At 45.5% G+C, this 16,630-nt stretch overlaps 1 protein-coding gene across 4 annotated transcripts; it reads right to left on the minus strand.

Annotated features, from left to right (window-relative positions):
* Window positions 1-1,204: 1,204 nt before the first annotated feature.
* On the minus strand, window positions 1,205-16,190 carry MIGA2 (mitoguardin 2). 4 transcript variants are annotated; one of them, XM_081967550.1, is made up of 17 exons: window positions 15,967-16,190; window positions 15,633-15,867; window positions 14,288-14,487; window positions 13,987-14,197; window positions 13,518-13,630; window positions 12,263-12,383; window positions 11,533-11,669; window positions 10,383-10,497; window positions 9,849-9,952; window positions 8,777-8,892; window positions 8,266-8,338; window positions 7,849-7,935; window positions 6,856-6,954; window positions 6,247-6,381; window positions 6,033-6,086; window positions 5,725-5,841; window positions 1,205-5,025 (listed from the first exon to the last, which is right to left on the minus strand). In XM_081967550.1, the coding sequence occupies exons 3-17, from the start codon at window positions 14,381-14,383 to the stop codon at window positions 4,795-4,797; spliced, it is 1,809 nt and encodes a 602-aa protein (XP_081823676.1). In that variant the 5' UTR covers window positions 14,384-14,487; window positions 15,633-15,867; window positions 15,967-16,190; the 3' UTR covers window positions 1,205-4,794. The 4 variants fall into 4 exon arrangements, with proteins under 4 accessions (XP_081823676.1, XP_081823678.1, XP_081823677.1 ...); XM_081967552.1 differs by lacking the exon at window positions 15,633-15,867 and having other exon boundaries at window positions 16,000-16,190; XM_081967551.1 differs by lacking the exon at window positions 15,633-15,867 and having other exon boundaries at window positions 15,995-16,190.
* Between the last annotated feature and the right edge of the window lie 440 nt (window positions 16,191-16,630).

Genomic DNA, 16,630 nt, shown 5'->3' on the forward strand with positions numbered 1-16,630 from the left:
AAAGGCTTCCAGGATTTGTAACAAGAGAAGAACATTCATTTTTCTCGTTTCTTCCTCTTGTCTTCCGGGCACCATCTGCACAAGATCAATTCCCCGGAGACAGTCAATACAATTAGCAGGCAAGCCAAGCCAGAACACAGAGCAGAAGAAAACAAGATGCAGAAACAATAAAAGCCAATTACCTTGGGTCGTTAGCTATATTATTGACCCCAGCGGAAATGAGAAAAAGTCGGTCATTTGCCAGAAATATTTAATGCCATTTTTTAAAGAAAATGCTGAACTAGAAGTCAATTAATTCAGTAAATACACAAATGGGGAAACGTGGGATGGCTCTGTTGAAAATCAAAGTAAGAATTTCACGGCCACCAGTCCGGAGAGAGCACGCAGAGGATAAAATAAAACGGAGAAATTCTATGTAATGAGATCTGCTGGGGTAGGTTGCACAAATCCGGCCAATTGTTTGATCCAGAAGTCCTCAACCATTCATTGAGTGACCATTCGAACGTACAACGGCCCTGAAAAAAAGGGACTGATGACCGTTTTTCACACTTATAGTCATCCCCGTGGTCACCTGATCAAAATCTGGACGCTTGGAAACTGACTCGTATTTATGACGGTTGCAGTGTCCCTGGGGGAGTGGGGTGTGTGATTTTCCCTATTGATTTTGCAGTCATTAAGTGTGAAAAGTCTAAGTCTTTTTTTTTCCAGTTGTAACTTCAGTCACTAAACAAATGGTTGTCAGTCAAGGGCCACCTGTCTATTGATGCTGTTCTATGTAAGTCATCCTTACTTTCACATTCACTTTCAAGCTCTCCAAAGAGTTAACTGAACCAGTCAACCACCTTTGGGACTGGATTAAACCCCAAGTCACGAGTCACACCCAGAATTAAACATCCTTCAGCCTTGGGGTTCTGTCACAAAAACAGCTAAAAAGCATCCTGTCTGTCAATCTGTCCGTCCTCCAAGAAAAAGAATTGATGAGAAAGACTGGTTCAAATGGGCAGCCTAGAACATACTTTCTAAACCTCTCTTGTAAGCCAAAAAACTTTACATACATTCTCCTAGTGCAAGGGATCACTTCCTGTAGGCTAGTGGATGATGGGCTTCGAAGGGAGCGCAAGCAAAACTGGAGAGAGCTTTTAAAAATCCCCACCAGTTCCATTAAATTGAAAGAGAGGGGGGAAAGGAGAATACTCCAGATCAGTTTAACAATAAAGGAAATATTTATTTGATTTTTTTTTCAGTGCCAAAAGTTCTAATAGGATAGAAAAGTTTTAGTTGCAAAGGCAATGAGAAGCATAAATACATCGATCACGAAGAGAGAGGGAGACGAAAAGTCCAAGCAACCAAAACAATGAGGCACAAAAGTTACATTCAACTCCTTCCACGTTCCCAGGTGATATTCTCTGAAATTGCAGTTTCCTCTTCTTTTAACAAAAAGGAAGGGATTTCTGATTTCTTAGATCGGTGTTTCTCAACCTTGGTAAGTTTTAAGATGTGTGGGATTTCAGCTCCCAGAATTCTCCATTTCAAAGCTTGAAATCCATACATCTTAAAGATGCCAATGCAGAGAAACAACTGCTTTAGATGTTGATGAACTGTATAATTCTTAGAATACTGCTCTTCCCCCCCCCCCGCCCCCCAACATCCCATGGACACATGATGTTCAGGATTTAGCAATATCCAAGGATCCACAAACCTTCCACCACTCTTTGATTTGCAGGCAGGAAAGTCAACTTTTCCCAAGCTGAAAATGTCCAGATCGGTAGGAAAAGTTAGCCATGACGGTTGGGAACTCTACCCACTACTCAAAAAGTGCCAAGGTCAATTGTCACACCAAGTGAGCGAAAAGAACCAGTCAACTTGGGTGCAAGAAGCTGCCACCGAGTGCCCAGGTCTGATGGAGGCCGAGATTTTTTTGATCAACCCTGATCAGCTCATTTCTGTCTTGCACAAAGCATAATCTTCCAGCCCAGAACTGATCAAGGCAGATTCCGATCCACCTGATCATCTGATTTCCATCTTGATTTTCCATCCAGCAAAGGGCCCAAGCACACTCTGGCAGACTTGAAGATTTCGCACAGCCATCTTCGTCCACAAATAAGTTTACCCCACCATCCCAGGTCCAAAATTGGGGGGTGGGGGGAAATATTAGGACTTGGTGGGGATTCCTTCCGAGTAAATTAGGCACCACAAAAAGTTGCATGAAAAGTCGGTGGCTCAGATCTTTCTTAAAACCATTAATCCGTGACTTTTATGGTTTGGAATGCAAGGGGCAACTCGGAGCAAATGTTTGACTTTGGAGCAGGGTTCAAAACCAGTATAAATCTGGGCGGAAAGCTTATGGCACTTGATCTACATTCTTGATACATTCTCGTGCTTCCAAAAATCTCTTCATTGCTCCACAGGATTAAAAAAAAAGGAAACAATTGTGGCAGTCACGAAATTGTACTTTTGAATTTGTCCTTGCAAATTGGAGGTTTTTTTTTCCCCTTGGGCAAGATAATCTCCTTGCCAGAGTTCGAAATGAGGTCTCATCAAACAACAGATTAAGTCAAGAGAAGCTACAACCTTACACAAATATTTAAGCTCCAGTATTCACATTCAACACAGTTTCTCAATTTGAAACTACAATTTGTTAAGAGTCGATCTAAAAGGCTGCCTTTGGAACCTGTTGCAAGAAATGAAGTTAAAATATGTCCCATTAAAACACTCAAGATGCAAAACAGAAATCTCTTTCGTCCGCGTTGTGTGGGAAACTTAACAAGTCAGCCTCAAAATGTCGATTTGTTCGAAAGTCAACCCAAGTGCTTCAATAATAGTAATTAAAAGGAGATTTGAAAGTGCCTTAGCCAGTGTAGTGAGCAGTTCTAAGCCAGTGTTTCTCAACCATGGCAGCTTTTAAGATGTGTGGAATTCAGCTTCCAGAATTCCCCAACCAATATAGATATGCTGGTTGGGAGATTCTAGGAGCTAAAGTCCATATATCTTAAAAGGGGCCACGGTTGAGAAACATGGCGTTAAGACCATAATCCACCCTGTTGAAAAATCTCAGTGCATCTACAACTTGGAACATCCTCATCCAGTCGGATCTCATTTGCCCTGCTGTTCGGGGGGTGGGGGGGGCGGCTACAAATGAGAAGGTTGGGGGTCTCGGCTGACCCACCTAAAGCAGGGCAATCATAAGTATCTCAAAATTGCATCTCACTATCCCTAATCGGAGGCCAGTTTTTTAAAAAACTTTCCCAAATCTACCCTCAAATGCTGCATTTGGGATTGTTTTAATGCAATCAGTGCATCTCTCGATCCCCCTTCTTGATTCAGTGAATACCTGGCCAACCAAACTCCACAAGGCAAAGTTGAGAACATCAATTCTGCAAAATCTACCACCTGGAAGTTGGGAGTTTTGTGTTAAATTCCCCCATCTTTGGGAGAAGAAGATGCCTTCAGATTGATGGAAGAAATTCACCAATAATTTTTTTTTAACTGAAGTTTTGCAAGTTCGAAAATAAATATTAATTTATTGAGGAAGTTTTGAATTCAACCCCCCCCCTCCGCCCCCCAATTGCTGGGAGAAGGTGCATTCAGATTGATGGAGAAAATTCCCAGTTTTTGGAATACAGCCATGAAGATGCCGGAGGAAAAAAATATATGGAATTTTGTCTCATCTATGAAAATGGATAAGCTCTCAAGCCAATTGGTGTTTGAGAGTAAAACATTTCTTGCAAGACTTCACAGAAACATTTTATTCTTTTCAGAAGGCACAGTGAGATCCAACCTACCTTTCCTTCTTTCTTTCTTTCTTTCTTTCTTTCTTTCTTTCTTTCTTTCTTTCTTTCTTTCTTTCTTTCTTTCTCTTTCTTTCTTTCCTTCTCTTTCTTTTCTTCTTTTTCTCTCTTTCCTTCTCTTTCTTTCTCTTTCTCTTCCTTCCTTCCTTCCCTACCCATCTCCTTCATAGAGGGTCTTCCATCCGAGACCACCATATGTGCGAGAAACTTTATTTTAAGAAAGGTTATTAAAAGTTTGACTGTACATACAGACCAGCATTTTTCACCCTTGGCCCTTGAAGATGGACGGACTTCAACTTCCAGAATTCCCTAGTCAGCATGCTTTAAGATATGCGAACTTCAGTTCCCAGAATTCTCCAGCCAGCGGGCTGATTGGAGCATTCCAGGAGTTGAAATCCACAGATCTTAAAACATGCTGACTAGGGAATTCCGGGAGTTGAAGTCCACCCATCTTCAAGTGGCCAAGGTTGAAGAATGCCGATATAGACAGACACAATAAAATAAAGTCAGTTTTTTTAAAAAATTAAATCCAAATTTTCAAGATCAAAGGAGCAAAAGGTCCCTACAACTCTCTCCCTGCTTGTCTTTCTTTTCAGCCATCAAATTTCACAGGGTGGGCGGGGGGTGTCCTTGTGCACTAATCTCATCACAGGAATATTAGACAGGGTCTCAGCCACAATTTATGCAAGTATTAAATAACTAGAAACAGACACGGCTGATTGGCAAAAACGTCCCGCGTGGATAATGCTGGACACATCTGGGACTTGTTAACAGTCTTTAAATCAGTGTTTTTCTATCGTGGCAGTTTTAAGACGGATGGATCAACTCCCAGAAGAATTCTGGGATTTGAAGTCCACCTCTCTTAAAAGTTGCAAGGTGGAGAACCACGGTTCAAAATTGTTTTTAAGTTAGACAATTCAAATGGAGAATGTTTTGCTCCCATCCATCTTCAATCTCCAATCTAGGGAGCCCAGCTACCTTTCAAAAGGAGAAAAAACAAACCCATTTATAAGCCCCAAACGGTTTTGTCTGAGCAAGCAGGCTTAGTTGAAGCTATGGAAGGGTCATTTTGCAGAGTCCCATTGATCTCTGGAATGGTCTCCACTCCTAAGTAGCTGAGCAGGATGTCACTGCGGCGCCGTGAGAGCTGAAGGATGTCTTCTGCTAATAAGGTCACCGTTGTGTACCTTACAATGTCCAGGTCAAACATGTCTTTCAGGTATTGCAAAATCTGGTGCTGAAGAAAGAGAGAGAGGTGGTTATTTATTCATCTTACGGCACATTCACATATCAATAAAAACACAGGGGATGAAAACATGAAATATAAAAATCTAAAATATTATAAATGTATGTGTAGACTACGGATACAATTTTCCGCTTCGCATTTTTTGCAGCCTGTTCATCCTGGCTAGATCACATCGCATCACATTAAAGAGAGAGAGGAAGAGGGATACGGATGAGGTGCCAGGACTTCGACTCATTTAGAAACAAAAATCACATAAGGGTCTTTCCCCCTCTTTAACTGACCGCATACCCTTTGCATTCTTAAACTCTTCCAGATAGATAAATGGATGGACGGATAGACGAGATGACAGAGAGAGAAAGAGAAAAAGATATAGATATATAGAGAGAAAGATGATAGATGATAAATGATAGCAATAGACAGATGGATGGATGGATAGATGGTAGGTAGGTGATAGGTAGATAGACAGACAAATAGACAAATAAATAGATAGATATAAACAGATAATTGACAGCCAGCCAGCCAGCCAGATAGATAGACAGACAGATAAAGATAGATAGATAGATAGATAGATAGATAGATAGATAGATAGATAGATAGATAGATAGAGGGGGGGGGGTTAGGTGGGTAGGTAGGTAGACACAGATGAGAGAGAGGGAGAGAGAGAGGGAGAGATTTTAAAAGAGCATTTACTTTGAAGAAGCTGCAGACTTCAAAGAGCTGCTGTTTGGGCCCCAGAAAGCCGAAAGCCAGCACTGGGCTGACGTGCTCCGATACGGAGTAAAAGTGAGATATAAAACCATCCGGAACCTAAAAGAGAAGCGGAGAGTGAAAAGATGCCACTTCTGATTTTAAAAGTTAAGCACATTACAACCCGCACGTATCACACACAAAAAGGGCAAGGGAGGGAGAGGGAAGCTCAGTTTCCCATTTCCAAACCGGTTTGTAAGGAGAAAAAAGGGAATGGGGATTGGGTCCGGCTCTCCCTCGTTCTCACGTACCATCAGAAGCCGCCTCTTCGCCTTCAGAACTGACCAGCAAGCGGTCGCCAGAGCCTGGAATTCAAAGGAAACGGACCATGGACTCATATTTATGACGGTTAGGGTTAGGTTTGGGGTGATTCCCCTCTTGCGACCTTCTGACAAGCAAATGCCGTGCCCCCTTAACTCCGAGGGTCCCATTCCTAAGCACCCCATTCCCCCCCCCGAAATGCACCGTCTCCTTGAAGGTGTGCGAGAGCCAGCGGTTACGCAGGATGGCCACCACTGAGGACGGCGGGTTCTCCAGGTCTTCCAGAGCGTCCATCAGGATGAAGTCCAGGGCGACATCGAAGAAGTTCATGCAGACCACCTGAGAGACGGACGAGAGAGACAATCCACGTTCATCCACCCAAATCGCAGCAAACCCCCCTAATTCCACCACCTCCAGGATCCAACCGGTCCCAACTTGACTCATCATATCATCACAGCCCCCCACATACACACACACGCATTATTTGGGGGGTGGTCTTGATTAGGGTGGGGTAAATAAGCCAGTGAGAAAGTTGACCTCAAAACTGGATAGAGACCAGATCTGCCTGTTAAGCTTTATTATCAAGTCAACCCGAGGTGCCACCACCAGGAAAGTCCTGTCCTAGTACAACGGAGAGTCCTCATTTAGACACTACAAGTGTCAGGTATGAACCCAGCCAATGCTAGCCTGTTCCAGAAACTCTGGTTTCTATGCTGGCTAAACCTAGGCAGACGCAGGAGCGTGACGGAGCTTCCATTAAAGCCCTACGGTTCCTTTGAGCGGGACGAGACAGATGACATGCGCAGCACTCACCCCTCGCCCTTCCAGTTCCTTCTGCGTAGTTGGCCAGGTCCCTTGTCTCAACGTGTAGTGCAGCATCTCATCGTAGCTTTCAAGGAAGCCCTTCGTGTTCTGGAAGAGCAGAAATCAGAGGAAACCAAAAGTTAGCAAGTGAAAAGTCAAACAGACTTCCTTGTTGCTTCTCAGTCAGTTCCATGAAGTCCAGAGGTTTCCACAGATATAATAATAACAACAGAGTTGGAAGGGACCTTGGAGGTCTTCTAGTCCAACCCCCTGCTTAGGCAGGAAACCCTACACCACTTCAGACAAATGGTTCTCCAACTTTTTCTTTAAAACCTCCAGTGTTGGAGCATTCACAACTTCTGGAGGCAAGCTGCTCCACTGGTTAATTGTTCTCATTGTCAGGAAATTTCTCCTCAGTTCTAAGTCGCTTTTCTCCTTGATTAGTTTCCACCCATTGCTTCTTGTTCTGCCCTCAGGTGCCTTGGAGAATAGTTTGACTCCCTCTTCTTTGTGGCAACCCCTGAGATATTGGAAGACTGCTATCATGTCTCCCCTAGTCCTTCTTTTCATTAAACTAGACATACCCAGTTCCTGCAACCGCTCTTCATGTGTTTTAGCCTCCAATCCCCTAATCATCTTTGTTGCTCTTCTCTGCACTCTTTCTAGAGTCTCCACATCTTTTTTTACATCGTGGCGACCAAAACTGGATGCCGTATTCCAAGTGTGGCCTTACCAAGGCATTATAAAGTGGTATTAGCCCTTCATCTTGTTTCCATCCCTCTGTTTAGACCTAGTTTGCTTAGTTAACTCTGACCTCACAGAGATTTATGTTTGGAGAAGGTCCTCAGAAGATCTTTGGTAGACCACTAGATGATCTCAAGATGTTACTGTAAAAGCAGTTGTCACGCTACACTAAGCAGACCCTGTGGTAGGTCCCAACCCACCTCTTTGGAGACCCATATATTCTCCCCCCAGCAGAACTCTTCCACAGTTGGTCCTTACCTTCTCAGCCTTGGTCATCAGCCCCATCACCATGCGTTTGCCCACCTCCCCAAAAAACGTCTGGTTGTTCTCCGCCACCAACAGCTCCTGCGAAGAGATCAGCCCATGGGAAACCATGGTTCCTTGGACGGGAGTTGTTGAAGTTCAGCCCTTGGGAGGCTTCGTAAGTACTCCCATGGATGTCCCCTGTGACTTGCAACCAAGCCAATTCTTTCTGGACCAGGTACGGCAGTAAAGCCAACTTCCTTCCACTCCCAAATTGCCATGCCTCAGGGACTCCAGAAAGAAAGATATCAAAGGCAGGGTGGGACAACTAGCTCCAACAGCTTCAACATTTCTAGAGAAGACCAGCTTTGAATTCTCCAGAGAAGACCAGCGTCAAGAGAGGACTAACTTCCAAGGTCTCCAGTTACCCACCTGAAAAGCTTGCCTGATGCAGTGAAGCTTTGCCAGGAAGTCATGATCGCTGTAGCACCCCAATAGCTCTGTGCTGGAAGAGGAGAAGGTTTGGTGGTGGGGTGGGAGAATAGGTAACATCTGGATCAGCTTTCCCAACCTGATGTCCTCCCAAGCTCGAGATTACAAATTCTGAAAGATGAAAGCCTAGGAATCTCAGATTCACCCCATGCTGCCAGAAGGAGAATCAGGAGCTCTTGAGAACTGTGATTTGAGCGTCCTCCAAAGATCTCAGGGTTTCAAATCCCAGAATTCTCTACCTGTAGAACCAAGAGCTAGTGACTCTGAGAACTAGGCCCTTGAGTACACCTGGAAGCGTCTAACTAGCAAACGTTGTGATGGTTCCAGGAGCAAGAATAAGGAACAAGCTAAAACCTCTCCCTGAAAACCCAAAGGTCCATCAGTTCCATCAAGACCTTGAATGCCACCAAGGGAAGATAAACATCCTGAGGCCCTCCTGCCCCCAACTCACCGGAAGGTCCTGCACAAAACCCCCCCATCCTTCACCAGCTGCAAGGCTTCTTCATAGGCAACCGCTGGCTTAGAAGGCTGGTATGGGGCCTTCTCAATTTCCAGGGCATCGAAGATCTGAGAGAAAAAGCAGACACCATCAGACTTCTTCAACATTTTGTTGTTGTTGTTAGTTGCAAAGTCGTGTCTGACCAATCGCCATCCCAACGTTCCTCCAGGCCTTTTGGTACTGTCCCTGGGGTTTTCATGGGAAAGAGACTGGAGTGGGTTGAAGTTCCAGTTAAGCAATAAGCCCAAAACCAAACACTGCATATTTATGGGTTAGCCAGAACAGGGCACTCCCAAAAGAAATGAATCAATTCCATGTTATATTTTGCAATAGTTTCCCAGCGCTGTCTGATTCCCACAAGCTTTAAAATCTTACTTCCTCTCACTTCCAGCCAATCAGGCGAGAGCCAACATGGCTGTTTTGAGGAAGGGGGCTGCAAAAAAAAATGCAGAAAAACATTGCACCACGATTGCCTTCGATCTGACATTCCCCTCTCATCGTGATCCTTGCCATTGACAATTTCTCACCTACGTTTATCTGGTTAAAGCACTCGGGGTAGAGATGGATGACCTCCAAGGTCCCTGCCCTTCTAGGATTCTAATGTTACCTTCAAACCCACTGCTCCACCGTTAACAATACAATATATTTTTTTTAAAAGTACATTGCAGCAACACAGAATTTTGTCACTGCATGCGTGGTGGACGGGTTTGAATCCTGGAGGAGAAAGCCTACATAAAAATTGTCTTGCGTAGCCCTGCACGGCGCAGCTCATACCTTCCTTGAGCTACGCAAGCCCCTTCGCCACGACAAGGCAGTAACCCATGAAGGGGTCTTAAACATTAGAGGCTCATCAAAGACATATCACGATTTTAAACCAAGCAAAAACGTCTGTATATTTGTAGCCTTGGCTACTACTTAGACTTTTCCTATGGGGCAGTCCTAGGAGACTGCTCGGAAACGTCAACCTTGGATATAATGAATAAGAAAAGAAGGGAAAAACAGGGCGGCACAGGGTTCAAATTACCTCCGCGGCAGAGAAAAAGGATTCCTCGGAGGTGACGCTATCTTCCTCATCGTCTTGTTGGCGCCTCAGAGACTGTTCGGTCAGTGGGAACATGAGAGTTTGCTCTAAGGAGAAGAAAAATGTTGAGGCGTAAGAATGGTTTATTTGAGTCATAGGCAGCCCTCCTGAAACACAGAGCGACAATTTAGAAACCATCTCGGCAGAAGTAAAACACAAGGGGAATAAAATGGCTGACATCAAATTGTAAGGCAAGAGCTAAAGGGGCCCCTGGTCATCTTGGAGCTTCCATGGTTTTCTTGCAGAGGTTTCGTTCCTTGAACTAGCTAACAGCTCCAGAGGCGGCTGATCCCTGCCAGGCGTTCCTGGCCCCCCTCTCTGCCTTCGACACAGAGCCCCCTCACCAGACTCCAGGACTGGCCCATATCCCCCTCCCCCCCAACCTCCTCACTCTCCGACTCTGCTGAAGGCTCCACTGGGGTCTTGAACGAGGACCAGCCCAGTTTCTCCCAGAATTAGCAAACCATCTCTGCCCACCTAAATCAAGCAGCATGTTATCGGCCGACAGACTGGATCCAAATTCCTCCTGCAGGTTGTACGCCCGATACAGGAGCAATTCCAGCTTGTCTGCAAATTCTTTTTTCTGAGATTCCTGCAGTGAAAAATACAGACACGGCTGCACTCGACGTGAAATGAGGCCCAGTGGCCTTCGAGAACCTGATGCCCTGAAGCCTCTGTTGAGAACGAAGCTTTACAATAAAATCCCCGCAGAGCCCATCACGAGAAAGGCGGGGCTAGACGAATCAAAAGTTGGGATTTAGATTGCCGGGAGAAATATCAATAACCTCAGCTATGCAGATGATGCCACTCTAATGGCAGAAGGTGAAGAGGAACTAAAGAGCCTCTGGATGAAGGTGAAGGAGGAGAGGGCAAACGTTGCCTTGAAACTCAACATTAAGAAAATGAAGGTCATGGCATCTGGGCCCTCTCAATTTCTGGCAAATAGATGGGGAAGAAACAGAGGGAGTGACAGATTGTATTTTCCTGGTCTCCAAGATCACCGCAGATGGGGGCTGCAGCCAAGGAATTAAAAGAGGCTTGCTCCTGGGGAGGAAAGTGTTGGCAAATCTAGACAGCATCCTAAAAAGCAGAGACATCACCCTGCCAACAAAAGGGCGTATAGTCAAGGCTACGGTTTTCCCCGTTGCAATGGATGGCTGTGAAGGTTGGACCGTAAGGAAGGCTGAGCGCCTTTGGTCACCTAATGAGAAGGAAGAAGGACTCCCTGGAGAAGAGCCTCCTGCTGGGAAGGATGGAAGGCAGAAGAAGAAGAAGGGGACGGCAGAGAAGGAGGCGGCTGGATGGAGTCCCCGAAGCAGCCGATATGAGCTTCAATGGACTCCAGAGGATGGGAGAGGACAGGAAGGCCTGAAGGAACGTTGTCCGTGGGGGTCACAAAGTGTCGGACATGACTTCGCAGCTAACAATAAAATAGAATTTGCTCCTCTTGGTTGTTATGCCTGAATGGTTCACCATTCTGCCAGGAATGAAGGCTGAAAATAAGCCAACTTGGGGGTTGTGTCCATGGAGTCATCTCCAAGGGGATTCTAGATTTTACCAGCTATGGGGCCGCCCCTCCTGAACGTGACGTTTTCCAGGAGACCCAAAATTGCTGAAGGATCCGTACCTCACAGAGATCTTCAGGTAGCAGCAGCTCTTCCTCTTTGGGGACCACCCAGGAGGCGGAGAGGTTGGAGGGGTCCCTCTGACGGGTGGTCAGGGCCTGCTCCCACTTCTGCAGGGCCTCTTCAAACAGCTCCATGCCTGCCAAGGAAGAAGGACACCCACCCACCCCAATGTCAGGCCTGCAGTTTTCCTTTGGGTCTTTGGCCTGCCACACTTTCTATTATTCTCCTATGCATTTTCTATGGTGGGGAAATGGGGGGGGGGGGGGGATTGTACGGAGTTAGATGATATGTAGCCATAACAACATTCTTTCTAGAAAGCCAAGGTCATCCTTTGTCTCTGCACCTTTGCATCTGACTGGAACTGGATGGGTGGAAGCTGCCAGCATGGCAGTGGGAGATTGGACCATGGGATGGACTTGTGGGTATGGGGAGGCAGGATCTTGAACTTTCAACTAGGTGGGGAAAACCGGGAAGCTTTCAGATTCGGGTTTTCCCAGATGTGCCAACATGGCTCTCTTCATACATTGCAATGTTGAGCAATTCTTTGCCTTGGACTCTGATTTACTTTTGGGTGCTATTTGGAACCCTGACACCCAAATGACCAGCAACAACCAAATTTGAGCCTCTCTTGGCACCCAGCGTCCCCCTAAACTGGTGCCTGTTGGGCTGGGAGATTCTGGGATTTGAAGCCCACCCATGTTGGCTGGGGGATTCTGGCAACACCTTTACCTTGAAAATAGAGGTTTTCTGCACTGCAGTCCCCTGCAGCACCAGGATCTTCTCCCCCCAATTGGCCTTCCCAGGGAGGTGCAGCGGCTGGGGTCGGGCTGGGGGAATTCACAACTGCCATCTAGAACGAGAAAAATCCCACGGAAACAGGAATGTCACCTGTCAATCACCTCAAATGTAAGCGATCTCAACTATTTGTATCCTACCTTCATTATTATTATTACTACCAATAACTCAAGGCACTGAATATACTTATACTCCTCCTTCCTCCTCTTATTTTTCCCGACAACAGCAAAATAAAATTGAATTTTTCAAGGAGGGAAATCTTGGAAAAATGTTTAACCAAAGAGGCTACCTTTTTTAATCTTTTTTTTTAAAATAAAGAGTTTTATTACTTTTCAATTACAAAAATAAACATTCCATCTTTCCTTTTGCTGTGTGTTGTTTGGGTACAAACACCTGTGCCACATCGTTCCTCATCTGCCACATCTTTCACATTAATATTAACACTATTTCCCTAATCTTAGTATTACATTAAACATTTAAACATGATAAAACTCTCCATTTTTCTTCTTAATATCTTCTAGTGATGATACCATATTAACATTAAACACCATTGTTCTCATCATACACCTAGTAACAGTTTTCATCTTATTTATAACTCTATCTAAATATATTGTCTGTTTATTTTTTCAGCCTTCTTCATTTCAGCTCCCTGTTTAGTACTATTTCAAAAGACTTGCAATTATCTCCAACTCACAATTTTCCGCAGAAGAGGATGTGTTTTTAGCTAAAGGTGCAAAACAAGTACAGGGAATTTTATTCAGGGATTCCTCGACCTACAATAATTGAGCCCCAAATTCCTGTGGCTAATTGTGACATTTGTTAATGATTTTGGCCCGTTTTATGATCTTTTTTGCCACAGTTAAGTAAAATCCCTGCTGTTGTTAAGTAAGCAACAAGGTCGTTGAGTGAATGTGGCCTTCCCCTTTGACTTTGCTGGTCAGAAGGCCGCAAAAGGGGGGATCATGTGATTCCCGGGACACTGCAACTGTCGTAAGTGCATGCCAGTGGCCAAGCGTCTGAATTCTGATCAGGGACCACGGGGGTGCTGCAAGTGTGAAAAACGGTCGTAAGTCAAAGCTGTAGCTTTGAACGGTCACTAAATGAACTGCTGGAAGCCCAGGGCTACCTGCCGCAGCTGCTTGCCCCCAGCAGGTGGGGCTGAAGGACCCCCTCCCGGAGGATCTCTTACAGAGGCCAGGCTGTGCGAAGAGCTGGAATGCTTGCTGGGATCCAGGGAGGAGATTCCGCTGAGCGTGTCATTGCTTTTGCTGCTGGGGCTCTGCAGCCGACGGCCGGAATAACCTGAAATGAGAGAAAACGCAAGTGAGTGAGAGAGAGAGAGAGAGAGAGAGAGAGAGAGAGAGAGAGAGAGAGAGAGAGAGAGAGAAGTACAAGTTTCTAGTACCCAACACTCATCCTGTCTTAGTGCGGAGTTTTGTTCAGCAGATTTACTCTCATTGTGCCCAGAGAAATAGGGATGGAACTCACAGCCTCCTGACTGTGAGCTGAGAGCTCCCCCTCTCTAGGCCAAGCGCACCACTCCAATTATGGTAAGTGAATAAAAAGGAAGAAGTGAATAAAAAAAGAATAAGAAATAAATGTATCCATTTAAGAAAAACCTCTAACTGATCAATTAAAAAAGCTTTAATCGTCATCACCTTTCTTCACCGAGGGCCCCCGGCGGGTGGGCAAGATGGGCACGGGAACCGCCAGAGGCTTGGCACTGGGCTTCTCTGGAGCGATCTGTTTTTTCCGTCGCCGTCGCCGCTTCAACTGGTGCGCCGTCAAGGCCAAAGCCACCGTCCCGAGAGCCGTGGCGAAGAGCACCTTCCGGAGACCGGGGCTGACTCTCAGCGCAGAGAAGGCCGACTTTGAAAGCGGGAGAAGCAAAAGAAGGCAACTTCACCATCTAGGCAAAGAAAAGGCTCGCCCTAAATGCGTTTTTCCTTCTTCTTTTACCTGTCCAAAGGTGGTGTAAAGAAAGACGGGGATCTCCGCTACGGTCATGGCCAAAGCCTGGATCATGGACATGCCCTCCGCCCTCTGAAATGCCATGCTGGAAACGTGCTCGGGTTGTCGCCACCGAGGTTGCGTTATCCACACAGCAGTCCAGCGTCGCACAGGATCCAACCATCGGCCTTCGGAAGTGCATCTATTTCCTGGAGCAGAGGCAAAAAACAAAACAAACAAAACAAAAACAGTTGGGAAAATGGTGGAAAACTCAAAGTGGAAGAAGACGCAAAACTGTTGAACCAGAAGGACGAAAACTCCTTTGGATCCGGTTAATGGTTAACATTCAAGACAAACCCCGTTAGATGAAGATTTATTTAGGTTTTTCAGAAATTCCAGGTGAGCGCCAACAGTTTGTGGTTGTGTGATAGATCAATCTCATTCCAGGTAGTCCTCGACTTACGACGAGCCTGCCCATCATTGTCGTAAGTTGCGGCAGTTGTAAATCAGTTAACCCACGTGGCCAACTCTTTTTTATTTATTTCATGTATTTGTTTGCATCCTCCCTTTTATTAGTTTTATCAATAAGCCAAGGTGGTGAACATATCCAATACCCTTTCCTCCTGTCTTAATTCTCACAAAATCCCAGTTTGAAATGGCCCATTTCAACCATTCCCTCTTGTTCAGAAAGGGGCGTTTTGTGCGGGACATGGATAAAAACATTTTAAAACACAAATAAGCTTTTGAGAAAGTTTCTGGTTTACTCCCCGATTACCATATCTCGTCCAGCCAGTCTCTGCAGAGCTACTCACTAATACAACGCCAAGCCAAATTTATGACAACTCCTTCTGGGAAATGCATATGGGAAAAAAGGCTAGGTTATAATCATATCACCTAATATAATCTTGTATAATTGATATAAAGAAACAGTTCTTGTGATGGCATTTTAATATGCTATTGTTGCATCCCTCTGTGGCAAAATTATTATTATTTTGTATTTGGAGGAAGCTTGATTAGTTTTTCCCAACTGATAAAAAGTGAAGCCTGGTGTAACTGAAGGAAAGTTTTTGATGCAAAACTGCCACTCAAATATCATATTTTTTCTGTTCCTCCAGAACATTTTTTGTTCATTATTTTTCCTTCTGGCTGAGAAGCCCCAAGCAAACCTGGTGAGCTTAAAAGACCTTTCCTGTTTCCTCGTAAAGCGCCAGCCTCGAAGAATCCAACCCATGCAAAAAAAATAAAAAATAAAAAATTGGCATTGCAGGTAGACTGCTACTGAACCTGGAGGCTCTACTCTTCATTTTTTCCAGCTAAGCAAGGCACTCCCCCCCCCCTTTTCTCAGAGACGAACCTGATTAGCCTGCACCGAGCTCGGCTTTCGAGAAGACGGGGGCGAGAGGGCTTGCACACGCGAAACCGGCTGGTGCGTGCCTTCTGCACACCTTGCACTTTGCTACTCCCCCTGTGCCCGCTTGTCAGCAAACCCGCTGGGCGTGCATACATTATTAGCGGGCGAAGCAGTTGCCACACAATCCAAGGCGCCTATTTGGGAGAAATCCACTTTCCCAGCCCTGGTAGAAAGCCGGCTATGCAATGAAGAAAAAGTCATCTTAAAACATTCCTCCCCTCCAAACCCATAATGGAAGAGTCCGCACCCCGTCTGACCTAAGTCAGGTGGCCAATACCATTCTCCTAATCGGGGGGAGCTCTCACCATACCGCTCCGCTCGCCATGGCTGCAGAAGGACAGCGTCTCCTTCCCGGTTCGATCGCAGCCGCGCAGACTAGCTTGTCTAATCCCCGCCTAGGGGCGGAGCGCCACACTGAGACCGCAGGCTGCCAGCCCTCTCAGCCAATTGAAACGGCAACCCGTCCCGGAGCGGACCAACAGCCACCCTTTGCTCGCTTCTTTTACTTACCGCAAGCGAATCCAGTGCGGTTGAGCAACTAAAGCGGCGTCCATGTTGCCCAATGGAAAAAGGAGGCGTGGTTTACAGCTGATTGGCTCCGGCGCGCCTTGGAAAGAGGAGGGGCTCTTCTTAAAGGGCCAATGCCTTCTGCTCTTGGCTGGAGGCTGTATATGGGAAGGAGATAAAAAAAACAGGGACTAGAAACACGCAGCCCGTCTGAACAGTTCTCTTTTCTGCCCTTATTTTGAATGATTTATATTGTTGCTTTGGACAATTGCAATTAATTGCTATTTAAATTAGAAAAGGAATAAAAGGTTTATAATAGGCTTCCTACAAGACAAACCATACATTGATTTATTGTTACATTTGTAAGATGCACAAGCCTGGCAACTGAAAGGCAGTGACATTAAACCTGGTTTTAGCTGGTGATTCTAAACCCA

This window comes from Natrix helvetica, assembly GCF_964273705.1.
Source record: "Natrix helvetica genome assembly, chromosome: 15".
Classification (NCBI taxonomy): Eukaryota; Metazoa; Chordata; class Lepidosauria; order Squamata; family Natricidae; genus Natrix; species Natrix helvetica.